Genomic DNA, 26,888 nt, shown 5'->3' on the forward strand with positions numbered 1-26,888 from the left:
CAGGCAACCAGGGCCTTTGCTCGGCGGCTGCTAGAGTGGGAGCACACTCGCTCGCACGCCGCCCTCGCCCGTCAGAAGCCCGGGGGTCGCCTGGGCTCGTGCAAAGCTCCTGCAACTGCCGGGAGCATGGAGGTGCCCTGGGAGGAGTACGCCCGGCTGGCCTTGCAGGAGAAACTGCCCGCGTGAGTGGGACGCAGGGAGGGCTGCAAGGAGGGCGGCAATGGGTGAGGTGGCCCTTCCCGTCTCACTCGCTGCTGCCCGGGTTCTGGCTTCTCTGGGCAGTTCACGGTGGGGGGTTACTGCCCCCATTTCACAGAGGAAGAAACTGAGGCTGGGAGAGAGATGGTGACTGGGGGGGGGGAGCTCAGGGCTGGTTAGGGCAGAGCCGGGCCAATCATAGCCCGGGTCTCTAACCTGCTGGGGCTCCTCGCCGACATCCCCAGCTGACAGCCAGCTGAGATGAAATCCTTCGAAGCCAGGTGGGAAGGATTATTCCGCAGGTCTCGTGCCCCGGCCGCCCCGCCCCAAGCTGCATTTTGAGGCGGAGCAGAGCACCCTGGCTCTGAGCTCGGCAGGCAAGTGCTGTGTCTCCGCTTGGCTGCGACAGGGAGCTGGCACCCCCCAGCTGCGAGGTCCCGTCTTCCCCACCCCTCCCCACTCATCAGCTCTGCTCTCGCCTCCCCACCGCTACCACCTTGAGCGGAACCCCATTATCTTGGAATCCAGATTCAAACTAAGAAAAAAAAAGAACCCCGTTATCTCTGGAGCATCCCGCCGCCCCCCCTTGGTGTCCCGCGGCTGTCTGCTGTCGTCCTCTCCAGCCACGCTGGCCGCCTTCAGCACGCCCAGCCTCTTCCTGGGGCCTTCGCATTGTCTGTTCCCTTGGCCCCCACTCTGTTCCCTGGAGACCCGCTGTGGCTGGCCGCTCTCCTCTCCCGGGCCTGCGCTCCAATGCTGCTCCTCAGGCTTTCCCGCTCCCTACGGGGAGAGTCCTTTAGGCTGCTTAGATTTTCAACTTGGCGCCTGCCATGTCCTGGCGTCATCAGGAATAGCGAGGAGCTTGAGTTGCTGTGGCCTGGCAGGAGGCCAGCTCGTGGGGGCCGGGTTTCGTCTGTCCCTGTCCCAGCGGCGCCTGCGGTGCCTACAACAGCGCCGGGCACACAGAGGTGCTGCGGTGATGCAGCAGCGCAAGAGCGGAGAGCCCTGCAGCCAGCAGGTGGCCGGCCGAGGGGCACTCCGCACAGCGGGGGGCACAGAGCCTGGCTCGGCTCCCCTCACCCCCACCTCCTCCTCGGGCCCCTCAGGAAGGCGCGGGAGCAGAGCGGGGACCGCTTCCCGCAGGTGCACTTCCTGCGGCTGCTGGACAAGAGGCAGGAGCTGGCGGACGCAGACCGCGGCCTGCAGGCCCAGAAGGAGGTGAGCCCCACAGGGGACAAGGACTTTCCGGGACTCGTGGTGAGCAGAGGGCTGGGAAGTGATGGGGCCGACTTGCTGGCGACAAAGTCTGAGTCAAGTCATTTCTCCACCACGGGGAGCCTTGATTGCCTCGTCGTCAGTCAAACGGGGCCCAGGTGAGACCAGTTGTCGGTGCCAATAAATTCGGGTGCATTGAGCACCGAGTATGTGCCGGCACTGCATTGAGACCTGGAGTGCTCGCCGTGGCCCCTGCCTATGTGGGCACACAGTCTAGACAGGAAAACGGAGAAGTGCCCACGTGGTGGCCGCTATGGGGAAGCGGCACTGGGCAGGGACTGTGGGAGCCCAGAGGAAGCCCTACGTCCACATGGGGGTGGTCAAGGAGGGCTTCCTGGAAGAAGTGGCATCTTGGGGACTGCTGAAGAGCAAGTTGGCTTATCAAGCAGAGCAGGATGGGACAGGAGGGAAATCCTATGCAAGACTAGAAGGCAAGGACAAAACAGGTAGCCGGGCAGCTGGAAGACAGCCCAGGAGGAGAGAGGGTGAGAGGTGGGAAGCGAGGAAGGACAGGGACAGTGGCCTTCAGGGCCTACAGGAGGCGTCTGGGCTTCATCCTCGGGCAATGGGAGCCATGAACGGTTGGAGCAGGGGCGCGGCCCCAGGACCAATGGACGGAGGGCCCAATTGTGAACCTGGGCGCATTGGATGCCTTGAGCCCCCAAACACAGACACCCCGCTCCTCACCCCCAGGTGTTCCAGGCCACCATGGCAGCCCTGAAACGGCGCTGGGAACAGCTGGAACAGAAGGAGCAGGAGCTCAAGGGGTCCTTCGTCCGTTTCAACAAGTTCTTGCAGGTGGGTGCAGACGCTGGGGGCGAGGCAGGCGGTGGCCGACTCCCACTCCCGTGGGGGCCAGGTGGGTCACATGATGAAACAGGCGGGTTTAGTAACACAGAAGGGGCGGCGGGAAGTAAACGCGCCCTGCCTGAGTTTTAAAAGGGGACGTCGGGGTAGGAAGGGGCCGAAATCCGAGACTCTCGCCGAATTTGGCCCGCGGGCTGTGCGCGCGCGTTAGGATGTGAGGGCGGGTGGAGGTGGCGAGTCCTGAGTCCTGCGTGTCGCCGCCTCCCCGCCCTCGCTCCCCAGGACGCCGAGGCCCGGCGCAGCCGCGCGCTGCGGAGGGCGGCGGAGGAGCGGCACCGGGCGGGCCGCCTGGAGGCGGAGGCGCAGCGGCTGCGCGCCCAGCTCGAGGAGCTGCGCCGGGAGCGCGCGCGGCTGCGACGCCGGCTGCGGCGCCTGGAGCCCTGCGCGCGCCTGCTGGAACGAGCGCTGGAGCAGCGGCCCGAGGTGAGGCCCGGGCAGGAGGCCGGGGCTCGGCGCCACCGCGCGGCCTCCGGGACGGCTTAGGATGGGCGCACTACTGGAGCGCTGACTGTATGCCAAGAAGCAGCACTTATTGAGCGCTCCCTGTATGCCACTTTGTTCTTAACTTCCGCCCCTCCCCCCAAAACACACAATGGAGAGAAGCGGGTCCTGTTGTTGTCGACCCTATCTGACAGATGGGGAAACTGAGGATTCAGAAAGCTCTTTCTCGAGGTGACAGACTTAGACTAGTGTTGGCGAGGCAGGGTCCGACACTCGATAAACGTTAGTTGAACGAGTCAGGCATCAGTATGAATCACAGGTGCTGAGGCTCGGCCGGGTTGGTGGGGGAGGGGGAATAGGGGTCGTCCCAGCCCCTGTGACTCCAGTGGTCCCCACCTCCGGGCCGCGCGAAGCCCCCACCTTACAGTTGGGCTGACAGGCAGCGCCGGAGGAGCGTGGGCGGCCAGGTGTCGGGGGGGGGACTGCATGCCCATGTGAGTCCCCACCCCCAGTTCCAGGAGGTCCCCGAGCTGGTGGCGCGCTTCGACGGGCTGGCGGACACGCGGGCGGCGCTGCGGCAGGTGGAGCGCGAGCGGCTGGCCGAGCTGGAGGCGGCGCGGGCGCGGCTGCAGCGGCTGCGGGACGCGGGGCAGGACGAGCTGCTCGCGCTGGGCCAGCGGCGAGCGCAGCTGCACGAGCGCCTGGAGGCGGCGCGGGCGCGCAAGCTGCAGTGGGTGCGGCCCGCCCGGGAGCGAGAGGGCGCAAGAGGGCGCCGCCGCCGGTGGGGAGGGGTGCCAGGGCCGCTGAGCCCAGACGGGGCATCGCTTAGCCCAGAGCGCGGCTGCACCAACGAGGGGGTCTCGGGCACCCGATCGCAGCCGGCACGCGGCTCCCGGACCCGTCTTCTCCAGAGCGCCTGGCTGCACCAGGGCGGTGGGAAGAGGCCCCAGTCCCCTTCGGGCCACGTCCGGCCTTAATCGGGAGGGGCGGGTGTTCTCTAGGAATCCAAGTGGATTCAGATCCAGAACACAGCGGCTGCGAAGACCCTGCTCCTGGGGCGCGCTAGCATGTCAGTGCTCAACCTGTACCAGTTGGTGTGCCAGCATCGGAAGCAGCCGCCGGCCCTGGACGTTGAGGACACAGAGGGACAGCTGGAGCAGGCGAGGCCCCCCTTTTTATGTCATCTCCACCCCCCCCCCTCTCTCTTCAGAAACAGGTGCTTAAAATCCCACCATTATCGACGCTTCTGGGTTAAGCACTGGTTGGCCCCTTATGGTTAGGTTAGATGGCCAGCACCTGGGAGTCCTCGGGTCATCTGGGCTGTGATCGTGATCAGCCCTGTGGCCAGAGGAAAGACACACAGCCCCTGAGTCTCAGGGTCCACTCTTGAGCAGGAAGGCCAGGGTTCATGCCCAGAGTCCCTCTTTTCTCCCGGGATCAAACAGCAGAAACAAGTGGTAAGATCTATAAGAAACTAGGTTAAGATTCTGCTAATTAACCCCTGACCCTCTGATGGACAGGCCTGAACTTCCTCAGGGAGGGTGCGGGTGTGCAGGATTGGGCGGTGGTCTTTCTGCACAAGGGCACCACCAAATGTCACTTTGGCTCAAGTACACCTGGTTTTGTCTCCCTGTTGCCCTGTGTAGAGTGCAGTGGCATCATCAAAGCTCATGGCAGCCTCAACTCCTGGGGCTCAAGCCATCCTCTTGCCTCAGCCTCCTGAGTAGCTGGGACTATAGGCATGTGCCATGATGCCTGGCTAATTTTTCTATTTTTAGTAGAGATGGAGGGGGTCTCTTGCTCTTGTTCAGGCTGGTCTCGAACTCGTGAGCTCAAGCAACCCAGCCAGGCCTCCCAGAGTGCTAGGATTACAGGCGTGAGCCGCCAGGCCGGGCCTGTGTTTTCTACTTGGTCAGGTTTACAAGGTTGTAGAACACGTGATGTAAAATAGAGGGGAGGGGGTTTCAGACTTCAGACACTGGACCTGGACCCTGTAAGAGGTGGAGGGAAAGGAAAGACACCCCATCTTACCCATGACCCAGCCCCAGTCCTGTGCCCAATGCCTGGAATTCCAACCAAATGCCAAGAACTGGGTCACCCAAGCCTGCGTTCACTGACGCCACTGTTCTCCCCAGTGTGGCCCAGGTAACCCGTGGCAGGGACACAGGTTCCGTGGGACGAGGCAAAAGGCAGTCGCTTTTCCATCAACTCTAATCCTGCCGCCGTGTCAGTGCAGGGGTCCCCGCCCTCCGCCTCCTGCAACACTGCAGGGTCGTAACAGCTCCGTTTTCATTGTGTTTTTCCTGTCACCCCAACTTATGACAAGGGGTAACTTCATTTCCATGTCTAGTGGCGATATAAAGTTTCCCTCTCAGATGTTCACGTAAGTGACAATTGTGAGGGGAGCCCCCAGATAGTAACAGTTGTAAGTTCCCCGTCAAGTTCTAGTTCTAGGCATTGGATCTGTGGCATTTGTTAAGTTCATACCAACAGGTAAGTTAAAACTAAAACAAGGAACCCCCCCCCCCAGGAGAAGATGGGACTGGGTCACAAAACGGTGGATGCCACTGATCCAATTAAAAGAAAATGACATCCATGCAAACAGTACTTGCGTGATGGTGCAGGCGACAGCATCTGGAACTCCGTGAGGGGTCTGCTAATCCCCTCGGAGGCCTGGCCTGGGGCTTTTAAGACCCTAACAGTTTGGGATCTGTCACTGCCTCTGGGCACCACCACCATCGTGACTTTAACAGTGACTCTCAGGCGCTGGGATGTGACTTGGCTGTCGGGTCCCCCAGGTGAAGCTGTTCATCCAGGACGTCTCTGCCATGCTGGCCAGCCTTGGCCAGGCCAAGCCTGCAGCCCCAGCCTCCTAGCCCTGCCACAGGTGAGCTTGGGGGGGTCCCCACCTTTCCTGGGGGGGTGTGGGCTGAGTGGCACAGCAGGCCCCTAGTCCTTACCATCACCTGCTCAGGGCAGTGGGGGGGGGCACCACCTCCTGAACGGGACCGACTAGGCCCGGGCAGTGGGGCATGAAACACACTGGGCTTTGCCAGGTGCTTAGAACAGGGTACATTCCACACTAGTGGTTGGTAAGTAAAAGCACTAGGACCAGCAGGAGGGGTACCCGCTCCCTCAGGCTCCCTTCACCCTGCCTCTGCTGGGTGGGGGGCCCACCCAGAGACCCAGCTAGAGGTCAGGCCCTGCCCCACGCCCTCTTGCCCCCCACCCTCTGCTTGAGGCAGGGGCCCCTTGGCCCCGCCTCCTACTCCCCGTATGCTCAGAGCCTCATTTTCCTCACCTGCTGAATGGTGGCGGGACTCAGCCACCAAGTTAGTTGAGCTTTTAGTACCCGGGCCACCAGAAGTGCTCAGTGAAGATTTATTCCATTAACAACTCCATCCCTGGACCCGCGGCGCTCAGGCCGGTGCAGCCGCGACCTCTGAACCCAGAGCACGTGGAAGCAGCAGCAGCTGAGTTGCCAGCTCAGGTCTGGGCCTGCCTGGCTTTGTTGGTGAACTCCTACACACCCTTCACGACCCCGCTCCACTGTCTCTGTCCTAGGCAGCCGCTGCCCTTCTGGGGCCATCCGGCACTCCTTCTCACGGACGGACGAGGGCTCCTGCCGGGAGCGGCCCTGGTGCCCGGCACGCAGCAGCGTGCGGGAAGCGTCTGCTGCTGTCCCCCCGATGGCCGAGCAAGGTGCTGCAGAGCTGGGTCCTGGCCCTCACATCCTCTTCCTCATCTTGCCCTTCTTGGAGGGGGCGCCCCGGCCGAAGGCGCCCTGCCGCAGCTCCTGCGCGCGGCGCCGGTTGCGGGCCGAGAGCTGCTTGAGGCCCCCGCGCTGCAGGAAGCGCAGCTTCTGCGTCCTTCGCCGCTGCTTCAGGATCTGCTGTTTGGTCTTGAGCTCTGAGCGCACGCGGCCTGCAGGGGTGCCGGGGGTGCGGGGCTGGGACGCACCTGCCGAGAGAGTCCGGGAGCTTAGCCTGGGGGGCAGCTCCTGAGGTGGCCTCCACCCAGAAGCTCCTAGACTGTTCCCCTGCATCTGTATACAGTGAGAGGCTAATAAAGACCTAGGGAGTCTACTGTAGTGGTCAGTAGCGTGGGACCTCAGGCCAGAAGTGCTGGGGTTCAAGCCCCAGCTGTGACTTCTTAGATTCTGGGCATGTCACTCAACTGCTCTGGGCCTCAGTTTCCCCATATGTGAATTATGAATAATCCACCTACCTTGTTGGTGCTCAGAACACAGGCTGGCCCTTAGTAAGAGCCTCTTACACCAATTATCCAACAAATGTATAGTGAGCACCTACTGGATGCCAGGCTCTGGGGCCCCAGCAGTGACCAAGACAGACCTCAATCTCTGCCTACATGGACTGCAGGCTCTAGAGGCCAGAGAGGGGGAGGGACTGCTCTGAGGACACACAGCAAAGGGGCAGCAGCAGAGGAAAACAGCTCTGCCCCAGCCAGACAAGCAGGTGTCAGCACAGCCTGTTCTTCCAGCCTCCCTGGTGCCACTAATCCCTGTGTCATCCTCCTCCTCCTCCATGCTCCCTGTCCCCAACAGCTGCCTCCCAGGCCAGTGACCACTGAGGCGGCCCCAAATATCTCCACTGGAGCCAGACACCTGCCAGGGACCCACCACCTCCACTGAGAACAGAGCACAGGAGAAAACGCCTGCTTCTGCCCCCTGCACGGCAGTGCTGTGTCACCCAGGTAGAAACGGGGGCTGACAAGTGAGCTGTCAGTGGGGGCAGGGACAGAAAAAGGCACCAAGAGGGAAACAGATAAAAGAGATGGAGAGAGGGACAGAGTCAGACATGGAGAGAGACGTAGAAAGTCAAGGACGGAGGGAAGGAGTGATGCTGCCCAGGAAACACGTCCACCCAGGAGAGAACTGGCAGGGGATGGCAAAAGGAAATCAGAACAGGTCCCACGCTAAAGGACAAAGACAGAGGCAGTGACCAGCCCCAGGGTGGCCCAAGAGAGCCCAGGGCACGGTCCCAAACTCCCTCTCCCCAGCAAAAGCCCCAGGTGGGTCGTGGCAGGCAGCTGGGTGACCCAGATTCAGTCACTGCCCTCGTGAGCCACCTCGGTTTCCCTGCCTGTAAATGGGTACTCAGTCTTCTCGCCCCCAAGGTCACATATGGCACGTCTAGGACAGAGCCTGCCCCCACCCAGCAAGTGAGAGCCCTTCCCTGACAGCAAGCTTGCAGTGGGGGGCAGTGGGAGGAGCTGCAGTGTCCCCCCTTCAGCATACATCAAAGGGTGTTAACTGGGGGGGGGGTCGCTGCACATGGGCTTTGGCAACCCACACCCCGAGGAAGATCCTTCCTCAGTCTCCCCAGCAATCACCTCCTCCTAGAGCCAGGGCTGCCCTCCCACTGCCAGCTTGTGCAACATGAACTTCCCTGCGGCCTCACTGAAACCCCGTCCCCCCCCCCCAGTGCGTCTGCAGGGAACCCTTCCATGCTCACTTCCTGCCAGGTCAAACCATGTGCCACTGCCATTTGGCAGGCAAGAAATGGCCCATAGCAGCACTGGCGCAAGGTCCCCCCCACGCGTTCCCTAGGCTTTTGGACAACGAACTGCAATAGGTGAGCTGGTCATCTCCCACAAGTTTTCTATCCCACCCGTGAAGTGGGAGCGGTCAGGGCCATGCACCTGAGGCTCGGGCCGCCCAGTGCCTGTCAGGTGGCGCTAGTGACCATCAGAGGCCAGGCGAAGTCCACTGAGGGACAGCGGAAGGGGGAACCTGGGTGTGTGCATGTGAGAGGGACCCAGGGCTCTGACACCGTCGACTCCAACAGACCCAGGTCTAGGGCCCCACGACAGCCCCCGCACCCCTCCGCCCCGGCTGTTCTCTAACCCCACCTGCCCTGCCCACCTGCATGCCCACCCTGGCTCTCACCTTGGCCGCGGCCTCGCTTCCCGCCTCTTCGCTCTGGGCCTCTCCGATCAGATGCCCCTTCCTCCTCCGAGTCACGGTCATCAATTTTCTGTTTCTGTTTCCACTTTTGGTAGCTGGGAAGCCGGGTTAAGAAAGCTGCCCGTGGAGTCGCGAAGCCCCTGGGCTGCGAGCAGGCCCCGCCCCCTCCCGCCCAAGCGCCTCCAGGTCCCACCTACGGAGAGCTACGGAGAGCCCCTACGGAGAGCCCCGAAGCCGGGAGGGCGGGCCCCGTCCCTCTTAGTAGCGCTGTGCACGAGGAAGCCGCTCGCCCCGCCCCCTCCAGGCCCCGCCCCCAGCAGACTCGAGTCTCTTATTGGAGCTGAAGCCGCCCGCCCCGCCCCCTCCGGGCCCCGCCCCTAGCAGACTCGAGTCCCACTTATTGGAGCTGCCGAAGCCATTGGGCCCCGCTCTCCCCACCCTGCCCCTCTGGATACAGGTCACGCTTGTATGAGCTGCTGATGTAGCGGCCGCTCTCGGTCTTGATCTTCTTCTTGTCCTCCTGTCCTGACTGTCCCACGAACCGCTTCTTCTTCCGGTCCCTGCGGGAGAGGGAGTTAGGAGGGCTGCCGAGGGGGCTTAAGTGCGTCTCGGGGCCTGTTTCCTCGCCTGACCTCACTGGGTTGCTGGAGTATTGAAGCGTGCGTCTGGCACGCAGGTGGCGCTCAATAAACGTCTGTTTCCTCTCTCTCCTCACCTTTCCCTGGCAGTCTGGGTCTCTAGAGAGACAGTGGGGTCAGGGGGTCGGCACCAGCACTGGGACCGTGGCTCAGGGCCAAGGGTCTCCGGCAGGGTTTCTGATCCCCTGCCACTTCCTGGCTCCGTGACCCTGGGATCGTCCCATCACTTCTCTGGACTCTGGGGCCCTCATGAGCACACTGGGTCAGGAGCCCTGTCTAGCAAGACCTACTGCAGAAAGGACAGGCAGGGTCAAGATCAAAGCAAGGGGCCAGGACAGGCACAGGATCACCCTGCCCAGTGTCACCCGGGAGGAGGCTCTCGGGGGCCACCCTGGCTGCTGGGCGGGCAGTGGAAGGGGCCGTGGGCTCACTTGCGCACTCACCACTTGAGCTGCTGCCGGCCCCTGGTCAGGTTCTGTGCTTCGTCCCCCATGAGGTCCAGGACGGCCCCGGCCACCTGCTGCTCGAAGGTGCCCCCATCACCACCAATGCTCAGGCTGCAGAGGGAGGGTGGGGAGACCAGACTGGGTTAATGGGGACCCAGTGGGCCCCACTTGCCCCGCCCGGAACGCAGCCGGCCACTCACCCCCGCTCGCTGTCGAAGTCCTTGGGCCGGTAGGGGACGTAGAACTCCTGGTCCCGCTGCTGGGCCTCCTCCCTCCGCCTCTTGGCTCTCCTGCTGGGTCCCGGCTGCTGCCGCTTCCTGCCCAAGACCTCTACGAAGACGTCCTGGCAGACCAAGGCCCAGAGTCACGCCTGCAGGCCCTGGGGCGCCCCCAGTCTCCCCGCCCACAGCCCAGCCCCTGCCTCAACGACCAGCAGGGCAGGAGGGATGGGTGGGGCGAGGTGCCAGCCGGGGTGAGACCTGTGCTCTACAGTAGTGCCACCTCAGTCCCCCAGTTGTGTGACTGAGGCAAGGCCCTGCCCCTCAGGGCCTGGCCCGCTCTATAGTATGAGTCTTCAACTAAGCTTTTTGGCTACTAAACCCTCTGTCCCAGTGAGACACACGAGAGGGACACACTGGTGGACGCGCAGGCCCCGGACTCCCCTGCCAGGCGGATGGGACACTTCACGGTCCCCCAGCCCTGCCTCCCGGCCCCGAGGCCCAGGCCTGACACTGCCCTCATCATGGCCTGGCCGCTGCCAACCTTCCCTCCTCTGCCCTTCCGCCCGCCCCCACCTCAGGCGGGGACTGACGCTGCCACAGCTGACGCTGCCAGGCGCCTGCGGGACTCAGCACACGCTGGGCCCTGCGTCTGTGCCGGCCACGAGGCAGGAGCCGCAGCCTCTGGGCTGCAGTGCGCCAGTCCACACAGCCTGGAAACGAACTTTCCCGAAATTCACCCAATGTCAAAATCCCACCTCAGCCAATGGGGGCTACCCAGCCTGTGTGGCCCCGCGGTCTGGCTGCGGGGCCCGATGTGTCTGATGGCTCGTGACACCCAGACCCCACTGAGGGCATGTCACACGCAGTGCCTGCACGCTAGAGGGCCGAAACCCAAACTCATCAGCAGCAGGCTGTCGATGAGGGACGGTGGGCGAGTACCACGGCCGCGCCCTGCAGACGGGGACGTGGGGGCTGTCACCGCGTCCACCCCATCCGCCACTCACAGCCCCAGTACAGCCCGCGGGCTGCTAGGACTCACGCCACCCCTCCCCCACCCTAGGTCCAGGGTCCCCGGGGCAGGGCCTGTACCTCCACATTCTCTCCTTCCTCCCCCTCCTCCTCCGGCTGCTCCACCTGCGGTGCCGGACGGCTTGGGGCTGGGCCCACCGGCCCCTCCTGTCGCCCCTGCTGGAACCTGGTGATGGCCTTGCGGTCCCTCTGCCGCTTGGCGCGCATCACCTGGCTGCTCAGGTCCCGGCTGGAGGCGTTGATCTCAAAGATGGTCTGTGGAGGGGACACCCAAGTCCTCTGTCCGATGGCTCCTGCCCCAACCACCCTCCCCCACGGTGGGCTAATGGCCACTCCTCCCCAAATCTTCCCCACCGTCCGAGCTGGGCACTCTCATTATCTGCACTTCAGACAGACCCAGAGAGGGCGAGTCATCTGCCCAAAGGCACACAGCCAGGGAAAGCCCGAGCGTATCAACCCGTCTGAGTCTGAACGCGCTCGACACTCCCACTCCTGTTTTGTTCCTAGCCGGCTGGCAGGCTGGCTGGTCCTGGGCAGGTCTCCCTTTGCTTTTGTGCACCCCCTCCCACATGCACAAGACGGGGTGCCCAGTGGGAGCCAAGAGGTGAGACAGAGGTAAGAAAGTTCTGGAAAGCCAGCTCCTCAGGCCGCTAGCAGGCCTCGAGAATGTCACTTCCCTCGGTGAGCAGTCCCTAAGTGTAGGCAATGGCTGCGCCACTGGACCTGCCACTGACCAGCAGGGAAGCTTCCAGAAAACAAGGCATCTCTGGAGGCGCTGCCAACGCCGTGGGCACAGGTAAAGGCACTGCAAGCTCACGTGAAAATCCCCGGCAGGCCGGGAGAGCAACCCGAGTGCCGGCACCACGCTGCCCCTGTGGGACCGTGGCCTGCCAGCTGCCACCTCTAGGCTGTCGCCGCCCGGCGCCCGCTCACCGCCCGGCGCCCACTCACCGCGCGCGAGCGGTAGCTGCGGATGCGGTCCACCAGCTTCAGCCGCTGCAGCTCGTCCTCCCGGAAGCGTGAGCCTGGGGGCGGGGGGTGTGAGGCGGGCACGGTGGGCGCCCCGGGGCCCGCCCGCCACCCCCTGCCCGCAGACACTCACTGAAGAGGGGGTGCAGGCCCAGCCCTGCCAGGTCCAGCTCCTTGGCCCTCTTGATGGACTCGGGCGCGGGCGCGGGCCGCGAGCGCAGGTACTGCTGCTGGGCGTTGTCGGCCACGCGGGCCAGGCCGCGCAGCTCCAGCGACCGCTCCAGGCTGCTCTGCAGGCCGCCGTCCTCCTCGTCCACCACGCTCTGCGGCACCCGGCCCAGCACGCCGTCCACGCCCAGCGAGCCTGCGCCACACGGGCCGGTCAGAAGCTGCCCGCCGCCGCCCACCCGCCTGGGCCCATCCTGGGCTCCCAACTGCAGGAAGACGCCTCGCATGACAACTGTCCCTTATTGGGCAGACACTGAGGCCAGACAGCGACCGAGCGCATCCGCCCACGGGCGGGGACAGCTTCTGTGAGTGACGTTCCTTGGGCACGTGGCTCGTCCACACGGCGGGGCACACGCTCCGGGCAGCAGCTACCTCTGGCCTGGAGCCCACGTCCTGCTTCCTGCCTGTCACCCGGCCCGCCCCTGGGGCTGGGACAGGGGCCTCCTGGCACGCCCCTCCCCCACATTTGGCCCCAGCACTCTCTCCTTTGCCCCCAGGGAAGCCCCTGAAACTCGATCTTCAAGCCTCCACTTCCAGCCTCCAGCTCCAGTGACCCCACATGAGCCCCTACCCACCCTCAGCCCCTCCCATGCCCTCCTGCCGACCCTAGACTGTTCCTGCCGCAGCGTCTGCTTCCAACCTGCCTCCAGGCACAGGGGAGCCCGAGCACGGACACTGGGCCCTCAGTCACCTTAGGGAGCCACAGCCGGGATAGTGAATGCTACTGGCAGCCAAGAGGGAGCGGCGGTGGGGGAGGGGACCCGGCCTCTGAGGTGGCTGGGCTGGCCGGGCCCCCGCCGACCACTGGCCGGGCAATGCCGAGGAGGCCGCCTTGACTCTAGGAGTGGGGTGTCGGGGCTCCGGGCAGACCCGAAGCGCAGCTGGCCACCTCCCTGCTGTGCGGCACCGAGTGGGCCTGAGCCCTTTCCCTGTCTGTGAAGCACAGCGATGACAGCCCTCTCCACCACCAACGGACCAGCGACACAAGGTGCACTGGGTGCTCAGCACACAGCGACCATGGTGGAGGCCCACAGTGGAGGACCATGGACAGAAGCAATCGTGACTGCTGTCACCTGCCCCACTCGTTCCCACCCTGGAGTGCATAAAGGAACCATCTGTGAGCTTGGCGTGGACCAGGGGTCCTCAAACTTTTTAAACCGGGGGCCAGTTCACGGTCCCTCAGACCGCTGGAGAGCGCGGCGCACATTCCACACATGCGCACTGTGGGCCCGGGACGAGTCGGCCGCTAAGTAGGACAGGCAGCAGTGGCAAAAACACCCGGCGGGCCAGATAAATGTCCTCGTCGGGCCGCATGTGGCCCTCGGGCCTGGTTTGAGAATGCCTGGTGTGGACGACACTCGGTCTCTCTCCCTCCCCTGGGGCTCCCCTAGTGTAAGTCTCCCAGCAGGGGCCTGCAGGGCCGGGCAGGCTGCAGACGGGAGCGGCAGGCGGGCAGGGCCGCCCACCGTGGCGCCACAGCTTAGCACCCACTGCCTTCAGGGTAACCCAGGAAAGGGCAGACTCGGCCCAGCCAGATCCGACTGTTTCCCAGAAGACACCAAAAATCCGGACTGTTGCGTGAAATCCTGAGTTTAAAACGTACGGATCTTCTCCCGGCATCAAATCCACCCACCTCCTCCCAAAGCCAAGACAGGGCTCAGCCCCCTTTGCAGGTGCCCCCCACTACCCCCCCACCCCATGAACTACACGGGGACCCCCAGCTCCAGCCCAGCCGCCTCTCACCTGAGGGCTCCTCGTGGGGGCGGGCGAGGGTGAGCGCGCGGCCCAGGAACAGGTGCAGGTCCAGCAGGTAGGGGACCTCGTCCGGGGCCACCAAGGAGTAGGCTGTGCCGCTTCGGCCGGCCCGGGCCACACGGCCTGCAGGAGGGGAGGTCAAGCTTAAGCAAAGGTAAAAACATTCGTGATGCACGGTGATGTTTACAAAAAAAAAAGCAGACTATAAAAAGAACAGCCCCAACGATTCCGATTTTGTGCTGGGCGTGTCCACGCGTCCCGTCCCGCCGTGGTTTGTATCTGCATCTCGGGGAAGCGGAGCCTCAGGCACTTGGAGGTTTCATTTCAGGTTGTCCGATCGACCCTGTTGGTCACGTGGCGCATGAGAAATGCCCTTTGGAGGGGCCCTGGGGACCTCTCTGGGGACACGGAGGACCAGCCTTGCGGGACGGCAGACGGCACCGAGAGGGAGGTGTGTCCCCCAAGGCCCGGGGCCGAGACCCACGCGCCCTGCCTGGAGGGTGGCAGGGCGGAGACCCTGCGGTGACCCACACAGAAAGCAGCACCGTGGCTGTGGGGGCTGAGGGAGGAGTGACGGGGAGACGGGGAGATGTCGTCTGGTGGGTGGAGTTGCAGTTTGGGATGATGAAAAGTTCCGGGGACGGGAGGTGGTGACAGCCATACAACACCGTAAATGGACTTAATGCCACCGAACCGTGCACTTGAAAATGGCTAAGATGATAGACCGTATGTTATGTATGTTTTACCACGATAAAATAAAAATTAGAAGGAGGTGGCATTGAGCACCACGATAGTCTTGTGATAATAAAAAATTAAAAAAAAGGAGGTGTCAAAAGACACACCAAAATGACAGGCCTGGGTGACTCGCCTTCTGGGTGCTTTGCCGATTTGTCCCATTTTCCTACAATGGCTACAGTATGGATTGGATTGTATACCCCCAAATTCATGTTGAAACCCCATTACTTTTGTAATAAAAAAATTAAACAGGGGCAGGTGTGGTGGTGGCTCACACCTGTAACCCTAGCACTCTGGGAGGCTGAGGTGGAAGGATTGCTTCTAAGTCAAGAGTCTGGACCAGACTGGCCAACACAGCGAGATCCCATCTCTTTAAAAAATTAGCTGGGCAGGGGTCTGCCGGGTGCCAGCTGGGAGGGGAAAACTGAGGCAGCGTCACTTCAGGCACAATCAAGACCACTAGGCCGGGCGCGGTGGCTCACACATGTAATCCTAGCTCTCTGGGAGGCCGAGGCAGGAGGATTGCTCAAGGTCAGGAGTTCAAAACCAGCCTGAGCAAGAGCGAGACCCCGTCTCTACTAAAAATAGAAAGAAATTGATTAGCCAACTAAAAATATATAGAAAAAATGAGCTGGGCATGGTGGCGCATGCCTGTAGTCCCAGCTACTTAAGAGGCTGAGGCAGGAGGATCTCTTGAGCCCAGGAGTTTGAGGTTGCTGTGAGCGAGGCTGACGCCACGGCACTCTAGCCTAGGCAACAAAGTGAGACTCTGTCTCAAAAAGAAAAAAAAATTAGGCGGGTGTGGTGGTGTGTGCTTGTAGTCCCGGCTACTCAGGAAGCTAAGGCAGAAGGATCACTTGAGCCCAGGAGTTCAAGGCTACTGTGAGCTATGACTGCACCACTGCACTCCAGCCTGGGCAACAGAGCAAGACCCCATCTCTTAAAGAAAAAAATTAAACGGAGTGCATTGGGCTGGGAGCAATGAGGGGGAGGGGGGCTCAACACCCTGATCTGACAAAGGTGGGAAGTCAGGAGATGCCGTCCAGGGCTCAGGGGACAGGAGGCAGAAAGCCGGGACATGACCTAAAGGTTGCAAGGGCACCGGGAGAAAAGCTAAAGGGGCCGTTTTGGGGACAGGACGGCAGGGAGGAGCCGACGGCCACTGTGTCCAGAATGGCAGAGACAGACAGACAGACAAAGCCAGGGCTGACTGGGAGCCCAGAAAGAGGGAGGCCCACCTAAGTCAGAGCGTGGCTGCCGCCAGGACACGCCCAGGCCACCCCAGAGACTCTAAGTCGCCGGCCCTTCCCTGGGCCCTGGCTTCCCGCCCCCAGGGGCAGTGGCAGGGGCTGGCCGGCTCACCCACGCGGTGCAGGAAGAGCTTGCCCCGGGCAGGGAAGCTGTAGTTGACGACGTTGTCCAGCAGGGGGATGTCCAGGCCCCGGGCGGCCAGGTCGGTGACGATGAGGGCGGAGCACTTGCCGTGCGCGAACCTGGCGAGGTTGATCTTGCGCGCCGTCTGGTCCAGCGCGCTGTAGACGTGAGTGCAGCTCACCCGCTGCGCCGCCAGCAGCTGCTCGGGGCCGAGGGACGGACAGGAGGAGGCTCAGAGGGGAGGCTGGAGGCCAGGCCACGGCAGGGGCGGGCACCGTGGTGCCGAGCGAGACACCTGGTCCTGGGGGCTGGCACTCCTAACTTGAATGCCCGCCCTGCTGGGGACCCCGGTTCGTGCCTTCACGGGTATAAACGGGGCTATGCCACCTCCCCCTCTCCGCAGGGCTGTCTGAGCATCAAAGCGGAGGACGTGTGCAGAGGGCCAGGACACGAGCCTCTCCCCACTCTGCCACTAACAAGCTCTGTGGCCCTGGGCAGGCTACCAAACCTCTGTGCCTTGATTTCCTCATCTGTAGAATGGGGACAATAATCGTCCCTCCTCTGAAGCTGTCATGGGGCTCAGATGAGCTAATGCACACACAGCTCTGGGAACAGAGCCTGGGACACAGAAGGGCCACAAAACTGTTCACTGCCCTTAAAAAAAAAATTACTGCACAAAAATTACTGCTTTGGGCTCATTCGCCAGCGACCCCAGCAGCTGCACACAGGAGGCACCGTTGAGCATGGGACCCAGTGAGCCTCGCCCTCAGACCACAGACCGGGTAGTGGCTGCCACCGAGGGGAGGGGCCCCCATGCCCTGACCCAGCCAGGGGTTACACGGGCACACGCACGGAGAGACCGCCACGGTGCCAAGGGCGCCCTGCGCAGCCTTCCCCGCACAGAGCGAAGGGCGCCCTGCGCAGCCTTCCCTGCAGCCTTCCCCGCCCGGTGCGAAGGGCGCCCTGCACAGCCTTCCCTGCCCGGTGCGAAGGGCACCCTGCACAGCCTTCCCTGCACCCTTCCCTGCCCGGTGCGAAGGGCGCCCTGCACAGCCCTCCCTGCACAGCCTTCCCCGCCCGGCGCGAAGGGCGCCCTGCACAGCCTGCCCTGCAGCCTTCCCCGCCCGGCGCAAAGGGCGCCCTGCACAGCCTGCCCTGCAGCCTTCCCCGCCCGGCGCGAAGGGCGCCCTGCACAGCCTGCCCTGCAGCCTTCCCCGCCCGGCGCGAAGGGCGCCCTGCACAGCCTGCCCTGCAGCCTTCCCCGCCCGGCGCGAAGGGCGCCCTGCACAGCCTGCCCTGCAGCCCTCCCTGCGCGCGAGCCGCGCCTGGCTTTCACAGCGCCGGACCCGCTGAACACTGAGAGTCACGGAGCAGCGACAGGACAGGACGGCTGGGACCTGCTTAAGGAAGGTACTAGCTACATAAGACTGGCCATGAGTTGGTAACAGTTACACCCGGATAACAGGCACCTGCGCGTCCATTATACTATTTGACGATGTCAGTGCGTGTCTGAAGTTTTTCCTAATAAAAAATTCAAGAGAATAACAAAGTCTCGAGCCCTGGCAGGCCCGTGGGTTGCTCTGGTGCTGCCCTCTCGTGGCAGCAAACGAAACTGCAGCCCCGACGCCCTGCTGCTCTGGTGCTGCCCTCTCGTGGCCGCAGGCGGAACTGCAGCTCCGAGGAGCCGCCGCAGGCAGCACTGGTCCCCACACAGGAGGGGTTCAGGGGTGTCCTCCCCAACCCGGGCACCATCAGGGCCCCGCTCACCTCCGTGAGATACTCGGCGTGGTGCTTGGTGGCCACGAACACCACTGTCTGGTCCTGGGGCCGCACCACGTTGCGCAGCAGGTGGAGCAGCACAGCCGCCTTGGAGTCCTCGCGAACCAGGAAGAAGGAGGTCTGCGGGAAGAGGGGCCCGCGGTTGGCTCTCGGGGTCCTGGCCACCGGCCACCCGGACCTGTGGGCCTGGGACAGGGTGGCAGGGGCAGCCTCACCTTGAGCTGCTCATTGAGCTTGGCGTCCACGTCTAGCCGGATGAGCACGGGCTCCGTGAGGCCTGCGGGGGCACGGCAAGGTTGGGCAGGGGTCACCGAGGGACGAGACCCCCCAACCCCCGTCTCCACCCGCCTCTCGCTCACCTGCCCGGGCAAACTCCACCAGCAGCTTGGGCAGCGTGGCCGAGAACAGCACGGTCTGGTGGCCGCCGGGGAGGCGGGCGATGATCTCCTGCAGCTGCTCTGCAAAGCCCATTTCGAACAGCCTGGGAGGGCGGGGGCAGGGGGTCAGGGAGGGGAGGGGGGATCAGAGGGTCAGGGAGAGGAGGTGGGGCAGGAGGTCGGGGAGGGGAGGGTGAGGGCAGGGGGTCAGGGAGGGGAGGGTGGGGACAGGGGGTCAGGGAGGGGAGGGGGGATCAGAGGGTCAGGGAGAGGAGGTGGGGCAGGAGGTCAGGGAGGGGAGGGTGAGGGCAGGGGGTCAGGGAGGGGAGGGCGGGGACAGGGGTCAGGGAGGGCAGGAGGGCGGGGCAGGGAGGGTAGGGTAGGGGCAGGGGGTCAGGGAGGGGAGGGGAGGGCCAGGTAAGGGAGGGGAGGGGCAGGGGATCAGGGAGAGTGGGGGCAGGGGGTCGGGGAGGGGCAGGGGGTCAGGGAGGGGAGGGGCAGGGGGTCAGGGAGGGGAGGGGAGGGGCAGGGGGTCGGGGAGGGGAGGGGCAGGGTGGGGGCAGGGGGTCAGGGAGGGCAGGGTGGGGGCAGGGGGGCAGGGAGGGCAGGGTGGGGGCAGGGAGGGCAGGGTGGGGGCAGGGGGGCAGGGTGGGGGCAGAGGAGCAGGGAGGGCAGGGTGGGGGCAGGGAGCAGAGGGTGGGGGCAGGGGGGCAGGGAGCGGAGGGTGGGGGCACGGGGGCAGGGAGGGGAGGACGGGGCAGGGGCGCAGGCCACTCCAGCCAGTTCCTGCCTCACTCCACTCTCTCTGCCACGCAACCTCGTCCTGAGCCACAGAGACCTGGCGATCAGGAATCTGCGCTCCCAGTTGTTTCTCATTCACTCGGGCGGAGCGTGGTTCTAAACAGTCTTTGCTCCTCGTGGACCCCCGCCCGGCACGCGCTACTTTACCCCCACTTTGCAGCGGAGGCAACACTGTGCTCAGCTACAGGGGGGCCCAGCGCGCCCGCGGGCCGGCCCAAGTTCACAGAGCCAGAACGGCAGCTGGGATGGGAGCCCGCCCTGGCTGGCTCCCGAGGCCATGCCCTCAACCTTCTGCTTTCTAAAGACTCTCTGAGGTCGCGCTCGCTATGTTGCTGCGTTGCTTGAGGTCCACAGCCCACGCCTGGGGAGACGCGGCTTCTATCCGGCCCCACAGGTCTCCCGGCAGAGCCGTCCCCGGCTGGCCTCCCTCCCTCCCTCCCTCCGTCTGGGGACACCGTGACGCGGGCGGGGCTGGACGGCAGCCTTACCGGTCGGCTTCGTCAAACACCACGTACTCCACGCTCTGCAGCTTCAGGTTCATCTCCACCACGACGTGCACCAAGCGCCCGGGCGTGGCAATGACTCTGGAAGGGTGCAAGGCCAGTCACCCCCGCGCCCTCCCCCTCCCGCCACTGGCCATCTGGGAAGAGACCCCAGAGCGCCACCCGCGATCCACAAACTCACATGTCAGGATTCTCGTGCAGGGCTGCGAACTGGTCTTCCATCCTGGGGAGGGACGAGGGAGGAGCCTGAACAGGTGTCTCCAGTCTCTCCCCCTTCCCGAGATCAAACGCCCAGGGGAGCCCCAACCTCAGCCCCGGGGACTCAGACTGGGACTGACGACAGGCCACTGCTAAGACACTAGACAAGGGCGCTGCCCTGACGAGAGACTTACGTTGAAACACACACAAGAATTGTTACAACAAACAATTCCCCAAAGAGACACCTTGTTCCCTCTGTTGTTGCTCCAAATAGTAATGACGCTGACTTCGCCGACAGCGCCCTCTAGCCACTAACCCCGGAACTGCGCGCTCCAACTAGCGCCCAGGTTCCCTGCATCTGTGTTCTCGTCCTTTTATCCTTTGGGCACACGACCCCAACCCTAGTCCTCCTCTGAAACACCCCTGGGACACCTGTAGGAGCCAGAACCCCAGGACTAGCCCAGGGAGGCCTGACACCCCCAAGCTGTTGAGATAATAAACTACACTGTACAGGAAAGCACAGAAAAGCAAAACTGGGAGAATTAAGAGGGACCGTGAAGGGGCTGCCGGGTGAGAGAGGACTGTGGGGCGGCGGGCGGGCCGCGGCAGGAGAGTACATGCCGACCCCAGCTCGGACATGGAACCACGGCCTGGTCCCAGCCCATCCCTTCCTCAGTCTGCTCATCTGTACAGCAGGCGTGGCACCTGCCACCGGGGAAGGGGGTGCAAGCACTCAGGAATAACACGTCTTACCAACTTGAACCATTACAGACACTCCTCCAGTTCTGCACGTTCCGCTTTTAAACAAGGTGCAGTTAGGCCTATGGAAAGGTTACACCTGTGCTACCCGTTGATTTCTGAGACTCGGGGCGTGCCCGCGTGGTGGTGAGCATGGCGCGGGGTGAGGGAGCCCTTACTTGTCCCCGCCCAGGATCAGGGCGGTCTTGAGGCCGGTGAACTTGCCCAGCTGTGGAGACAGAGGAAGGGATTAGGGGAGTGGGGAGGCGCCCCAGCCCCCTCCCGGCCTCCCTTCCCGGCCCGAGGCTGCCCCGCTGCCGCCCGCCCGGCGCGGACGCACCTCTTTGGTGAACTTCATGGTCTGCAGGGCCAGCTCCCGGGTGGGCGACAGGATGAGGGCACGGGCCCCGCTCTGGGCGCTGCGCGTCTTGAGCCGCTCGAACATGGGCAGGAGGAAGCAGGCCGTCTTGCCGCTGCCCGTCCGGGCCATGGCCACCACGTCCTTGCCGTCCAGGATCACGGGGATGGCCTGCAGACGCGAGAGAGGGGGCGGGGATCAGCTCCCGCACCCCAACACCCAAGTGGGTGCGCTGGGGGATCTCAGTGAATGTGCGGGGGGTGGGGAGGGGGTTGCTGTCACCCAGCCCTGATCCCATGCCTGCCTATTCTTGCATACCTCCAGGGACAAACAGCTCACTACCCACAACTCTTTCTACTACTGGAGCATCCTTCTTCAGGGTGAGCCAGACTCTACCTCCCTGTCTGATCCTCCTCCTCGGGACCCCGAGACATGCTTTCCCCCACTCGGCTAAACAACTGAGGACAATAACCAGGAGGCCAGGTGATGACGGCACCTGTGAGCTGTCTGGCGGGGGCCCGGCAGCGGCCCTGCTCTCCCCACCGTGGAATGGGCGCGCTACGGGGCTCCGCTGGAGTAAAGGGCCACAGATGCGACAGCCGGGACAAGAGGCAGCTGCCAAGGACCAGACAGGAGGCCAAGCCACCCCTCCCCGCCCCTCACCTTCCTCTGGATGGGCGTGGGCACCTTGTAGCCCTTCTTCATGATGCCCTTGAACACCGGGTAGCTCAAGCCTGGGGGAGACATTCGAAGGGTCAGGAGCTGGGGACCCCCAAAGCATCACACCCCCCCGAAAAAAACTTATAGGACAAATGACCGCTCCATCATCAAATAAATGGCAAGGGAAAAAAAGAAAAGCGATAAACCAGAAACCGAAAGCTTAAATGAGACTTAAGAAACAAATTACCTACAGCAGTGCACGATGCTGATTAGAGCCCACTCTTTTTTTTTTTTTTTTGAGACAGAGTCTCACTCTGTTGCCTGGGCTAGAGTGCCTTGGCGTCAGCCTAGCTCACAGCAACCTCACACTCCTGGGCTCAAGCGATCCTCCTGCCTCAGCCTCCCGAGTAGCTGGGACTACAGCCATGCGCCACCGTGCCCGGCTAATTTTTTTTGTATATATATATTTTAGTTGGTCAATTAATTTCTTTCTATTTTCAGGGGGTCTCGCTCTTGCTCAGGCTGGTTTCGAACTCCTGACCTCGAGCGATCCACCTGCCTTGGCCTCCCAGAGTGCTAGGGTTACAGGCGTGCGCCACCAGCCTAGAGCCCACTCTTAATGTCACGAGGGAACGTGGCATCTCCGAACGCAGAGAGGGTTTAGATGACACTGAGAAGTTGCGTGTTTGTCTTAGGCGCGGTAAGTCCTGCAGGCCCGGAGGTTGTGTGAAGTATTTGCAGCTGTAAGCACCACAGTCCCGGCTGCTTTTTGGTCCATCTTTTATCTTGAGGATTCAGAAAGGCAAAACACACCCACAGGGAGAAGCTGGCAGCTGTTTTCTCTGATGACTGCGGAGGGTTAGCACGTTGCTGGTTTTCTAACTGGCCGTTCACATTCCTTTTGTGAAATGCCTGTTAGTTTTCTTCCCCTAATTCTGGACCCTGGTGTTTGTCTTTTTCTTATTGATTTGTAAGAGCTCTTTGTATATTAGAGGCAGTAAACCTTTGTCCCACAGGTTGCAAATGGGATTCCCAGTGTGGCACTCACATTAAATTAGTTTACATTGCTTTTTGGCATCCACATGCCTAATTCAAACAAACTCAAAGTAAATGGTGCTCAGTCACACTTAGAAAGGTCTTCTTTTCCATTCTAAGATTATAAAAGTAGTCATCTTGATATTTAGTGGGTTTTTTTCAGACAGAGACTCATTCTATACTTGGGCTAGAGTGCCATAGTGTCAGCCTAGCTCATGGCAACTTCAAACTCCCAGGCTCAAGTGATCCTCCTGCCTCAGCCTCCCAAGTAGCTGGGACTACAGGCATGTGCCCGGCTAAATTTTTCTATGTATTTTTAGTTGTCCAGCTAATTTCTTTCTATTTTTAGTAGAGACAGGGTCTCACTCTTGCTTATGGCTCAGGCTGGTCTCTAACTCCTGAGCTCAAGTGATCCTCCCGCCTCAGCCTCCCAAGTAGCTGGGACTACAGGTATGTGCCACCATGCCCGGCTAATTTTTTCTATGTGTTTTTAGTTGTCCAGCTAATTTCTTTCTATTTTTAGTAGAGACGGGGTCTCGCTCTTGCTCACGGCTCAGGCTGGCCTCGAACTCCTGAGCTCAAGTGATCCTCCTGCCTCGGCCTCCCACATTGCTAGGATTACAGGCGTGAGCAGCCACGCCAGCCTCATCTTAACACCCAAATCCTTGCTCTAGCTGCTACCAGTTTGTAAAGAGCAAGAGAGTTCAGCATTACTCAGCCAGCCGGGTGTGCCAACGCCACCCACCCATCCCGCCTTTGCCCTCCCTCTGGAATCTCATCCCGCTGTGCAGGAAATCCCTGATGGTCTTGGCCTGTCCCTGCGCCACCACCGCCTTTTCCAAGGCCTGCGCTGACCGCTCTGTCCTCGCGTCAGGCCTGCTGCCCCACGAGAAGGCCCTGAATGCCTTGGAGACCCCATCTGTTTCCTCTGTCTGCCGGACACCTGCCACCATGCTGGGCCCAGAGGGGACATCAGTCCTGCCCTGAGCGCGGAGGGTGTGGTGACCCCTGCCGCTGCTCCCCCAGCGTCCCTGCATGCCCAGCTCGCTCACCCACCCATGGACTGGAAGCCTCCAGACTTCTTCTTCTTCTTATTCTGGACGCGAACCATTTCCCGGGTGTCCGGCTCCACGTCTGAGGTGCATTCCGAGGTGGGGAAGGTGGGCAGGGGTCTGCCGGGTCCCAGCTGCAAGGGGAAAGCAGAGGCAGCGTCACTTCAGGCACAATCAAGACCACTAGGCCGGGCGCGGTGGCTCACGCCTGTCATCCTAGGTCTCTGGGAGGCCGAGGCGGGAGGATCGCTCAAAGTCAGGAGTTCGAAACCAGCCTGAACAAGAGTGAGACCCCGTCTCTACTAAAAACAGAAAAATTAATTGGACAGCTAAAAATATATAGAAAAAATTAGCCGGGCATGGTGGCGCATGCCTGTAGTCCCAGCTACTCGGGAGGCTGAGGCAGAAGGATTGTTTGAGCCCAGGAGTTTGAGGTTGCTGTGAGCTAGGCTGACGCCACGGCACTCACTCTAGCCTGGGCAACAGAGTGAGACTCTGTCTCAAAAAAAAAAAAAAAAAAAAGCAAAAACAAAGCCCACCAGGCAGGCTGTCCCAGTGCCCGTGTCTCCCCCATCAGGGCCGATGATGCCCCGCCAGATCACAGGACTTCTCTGCTAACAGGTCCTCCTCTGCCGGGCCGGCACCGGGGTGGGCGTGGGCTCCGCAGACACACCGCCTCAGCTGGAACCCAACTCTGTCACTCACCAGCTGTGAGACCTCGGGTGAGGGACTCAATCTCCCTGAGCCCGAGCCTCCACATCTGGAAGACAGGATGGCAAGAGCACGGCCGCACAGGGGGTCCTGAAGACTAAGCGGGCGAGCCTGAGGCTCAGAAGGGTGCCCAGCACGTAGCTGGTGACGTCACCGCCTCCATCACCCTGGCCTGTCATTCAACACCCTTAAAGAGCCAATCAAAACACCCGCTAAGCGAGAGGTACTAGACTCTTCCAAGCTGTCCCGCCCCCTCCCCCAACCAATCTCTGTCCCCATCCATCACCCCCACTCCACCTCCCTCCCTCCACTCAGCCATGACCCTGAAGTCCCCGCACAGCGCACAGCTAAATCCAACCGATGCCTCCTCCAGGGAGCCTTCAGTCCACAGGGCTGTCCCCTTCCTCTCAGAAATAGCATGTGCAGGACAGTACTTCACAGGAATGGCTAAACTCACACGGCACCACGCCAGGGGCTGCTCTGGATAAATTAGCCCACCTAAACCTCATAGCAACCCTATGAAGTATCGCTATGTCTATTTCACAGGGGAAAGAAACTGAGGCACAGACAGGTAAAGTGACCTGCTCAAAGTCACACATGCAAGCAGGGCACCGGGGATTTGAACCCTGGCCTCAGAGTCTATGTTCCTTCCACTCTGACCCTCTATGATTGACCCTAACCCTCTAGGTCACAGCCACAGCCTGTCTTGGACAGCCCATGAGCTAAAAATGGTTTTTACATTTTATTCATTTCTTTCTTTTGAGACAGTCACCCAGGCTAGAGTGCCATGGTGTCAGCCTAGCTCACAGCAACCTCAAACTCCTGGGTTGAGGCCATCCTCCTGCCTCAGCCTCCCGAGTAGCTGGGACTACAGGCGTGCGCCACCATGCCCGGCTAATTTTTTCTATATATTTTTAGTTGTCCAGCTAATTTCTTTCTATTTTTTCTTGCTCTTGCTCAGGCTGGTCTCGAACTCCTGAGCTCAAACTATCCACCCGCCTCAGCCTCCCAGGGTGCTAAGATTACAGGCGTGAGCCACGCGCCCAGCCCAGTTTTTATGTTTTAAAAGACTGTAAAAGGAAAAAAAAAAAACATCAAAAAAGACACTGACCTTACATTGCCCCACAAAGCCTAAAAGATTTACCATCTGGCCTTTTACAGAAACAGGGTGCCACCCCCTGCTCTAGGTACACGAAAACAGAGTGCCCGAGACACACGAGATTTATGAATGAGTGGAATGTACGGTGTGGCATTAAAACTTTTCAACAGTTTCTGAGACACACAACCATGCGCCTTCCACAGATGTGGAATCTGGGCACAGAGAGGTCAAGCGACCTCCTTCGTGTGAGCCACACACAGCCAGAGGAAGCTGTAGGAGGCTACTCTGTGCCAGGCCAGACTGATGGGCACCTGTGGGGACCGATGGACCACAGGTCTGCCCCCTTGGTGCTCACACCTGTCCCCGCTCCGTCCATTCACTCATTTGACACTGAGTAGTGCAAACGGCACAGGCCCTGGAACCTGACAGTCCCCGGTTTGAATCCTGGCTCTTCCACTCACAAGCTGTGAGGTCTTGGTCACATTTCTTAACCTCCTAGGCCTCAGTTTCCCCCTCTGGAAAAATGGGAACGACAGCACTTAGGTCGGGGTGAGAATTATTATTATTTATTTATTTGAGACAGAGTCTCGCTCTGTTGCCCGGGCTAGAGTGCTGTGGCATCAACCTAGCTCACAGCAACCTAAAAACTCCTGGGCTCAAGCGATCCTCCTGCCTCAGCCTCCCGAGTAGCTGGGACTACAGGCATGCGCCACCACGCCCGGCTAACTGTTTCTAATTTTAGTCGCCCAGATAGTTTTAACTATTTTTAGCGGAGACGGGGTCTCGCTCTTGCTCAGGCTGGTCTCGAACTCCTGAGCGCCGGCGGCCTCCCGAGCGCTGGGATCACAGGTTCGAGCCACCGCGCCGGGGTGAGGCTTGTGCAGCTCTTAGCAGGGAGCGTAGCACATGGTCGGCACGTACAAGCGTAATTTCCTATCACGTTCGCAGAGTTCTAGCGTCGCCGTCTCCAGCCGCCGCGCCGGGCCACCCCCAATCGCCCCGGGGAGAGCGCCCCAAACTCTCCAAGGCAGAGCTTGCGCACCCGCACTTCCCATTGGTCGGGGAGGAAGTAGCGCCCGCCCCCCGGGCAGGAGTAGCCAATGAGGGGCGCGCGAGCGGCGCGGCGGGGGGACCCCAGGCCGGACTGGGAGGCTCGGGCGGGCCGCGCGCTGGGGCGGGCGCGGGCCCCGTCGCCGGCCGGCCGGCAGCCCTCGTGCCCCTCGGCGGGGAGCCGGCCCGCCCGCGCCCTACCTCCCGCGCCCGGGCGTCGTCCTCCGCCTGGACCTCGAACTCGCCGTCCTCCGAGTCGCTGCTGCGCGCCCGGGACGCCGCGCCCCGGCGTGGCCGCAGCCCCTTCTTCTTCCTCCGCTGCGCCATGGCGGCTCGCGACCGAGGCCCGGCCGCCGCGCGCGTGCCGGCCGCCATGCGGGCCCGGCGCCGGAAGCGGGAGGGCGGGGCCGGCGCGGGCGCGCCCA

At 62.1% G+C, this 26,888-nt stretch overlaps 2 protein-coding genes across 2 annotated transcripts; one reads left to right on the forward strand and one right to left on the reverse strand.

The window, feature by feature from the left end:
- On the forward strand, positions 1 to 6,430 carry CFAP73 (cilia and flagella associated protein 73). The gene is made up of 7 exons (XM_075996594.1): positions 1 to 182; positions 1,305 to 1,416; positions 2,167 to 2,271; positions 2,563 to 2,763; positions 3,783 to 3,941; positions 5,580 to 5,668; positions 6,346 to 6,430. The coding sequence occupies exons 1-6, from the start codon at positions 127 to 129 to the stop codon at positions 5,655 to 5,657; spliced, it is 711 nt and encodes a 236-aa protein (XP_075852709.1). The 5' UTR covers positions 1 to 126; the 3' UTR covers positions 5,658 to 5,668; positions 6,346 to 6,430.
- DDX54 (DEAD-box helicase 54) lies at positions 6,149 to 26,877 on the reverse strand. Its single transcript, XM_012752251.3, has 20 exons — positions 26,665 to 26,877; positions 23,608 to 23,737; positions 21,520 to 21,590; positions 20,839 to 21,027; positions 20,678 to 20,727; positions 19,744 to 19,785; positions 19,548 to 19,643; positions 18,241 to 18,362; positions 18,097 to 18,158; positions 17,870 to 18,001; positions 16,091 to 16,301; positions 13,982 to 14,116; positions 12,144 to 12,374; positions 11,993 to 12,066; positions 11,102 to 11,296; positions 9,992 to 10,134; positions 9,789 to 9,902; positions 9,163 to 9,267; positions 8,690 to 8,802; positions 6,149 to 6,741 (listed from the first exon to the last, which is right to left on the reverse strand). Exons 1-20 carry the CDS (start codon positions 26,836 to 26,838, stop codon positions 6,509 to 6,511), a joined length of 2,622 nt encoding a protein of 873 aa, XP_012607705.3. The 5' UTR covers positions 26,839 to 26,877; the 3' UTR covers positions 6,149 to 6,508.
- Between the last annotated feature and the right edge of the window lie 11 nt (positions 26,878 to 26,888).

Source organism: Microcebus murinus, chromosome 22 (assembly GCF_040939455.1).
Source record: "Microcebus murinus isolate Inina chromosome 22, M.murinus_Inina_mat1.0, whole genome shotgun sequence".
Lineage (NCBI taxonomy): Eukaryota > Metazoa > Chordata > Mammalia > Primates > Cheirogaleidae > Microcebus > Microcebus murinus.

Bases quoted from the DNA above. Each gene is read 5' to 3' on its own strand.
- CFAP73 (XM_075996594.1), top strand. From the start codon at position 127: ATGGAGGTGCCCTGGGAGGAGTACGCCCGGCTGGCCTTGCAGGAGAAA. The intron at 183-1,304 runs GTGAGTGGGACG...CGGGCCCCTCAG, and splicing joins TTGCAGGAGAAACTGCCCGC to GAAGGCGCGGGAGCAGAGCG. The intron at 2,272-2,562 runs GTGGGTGCAGAC...CTCGCTCCCCAG, and splicing joins GTTTCAACAAGTTCTTGCAG to GACGCCGAGGCCCGGCGCAG.
- DDX54 (XM_012752251.3), bottom strand. From the start codon at position 26,838: ATGGCGGCCGGCACGCGCGCGGCGGCCGGGCCTCGGTCGCGAGCCGCC. The intron at 18,002-18,096 runs GTGAGGCTGCCC...CTCTTCCCGCAG, and splicing joins AGCTCAATGAGCAGCTCAAG to ACCTCCTTCTTCCTGGTTCG. The intron at 12,067-12,143 runs GTGAGTGTCTGC...CCCCGCCCCCAG, and splicing joins GGGCCTGCACCCCCTCTTCA to GCTCACGCTTCCGGGAGGAC.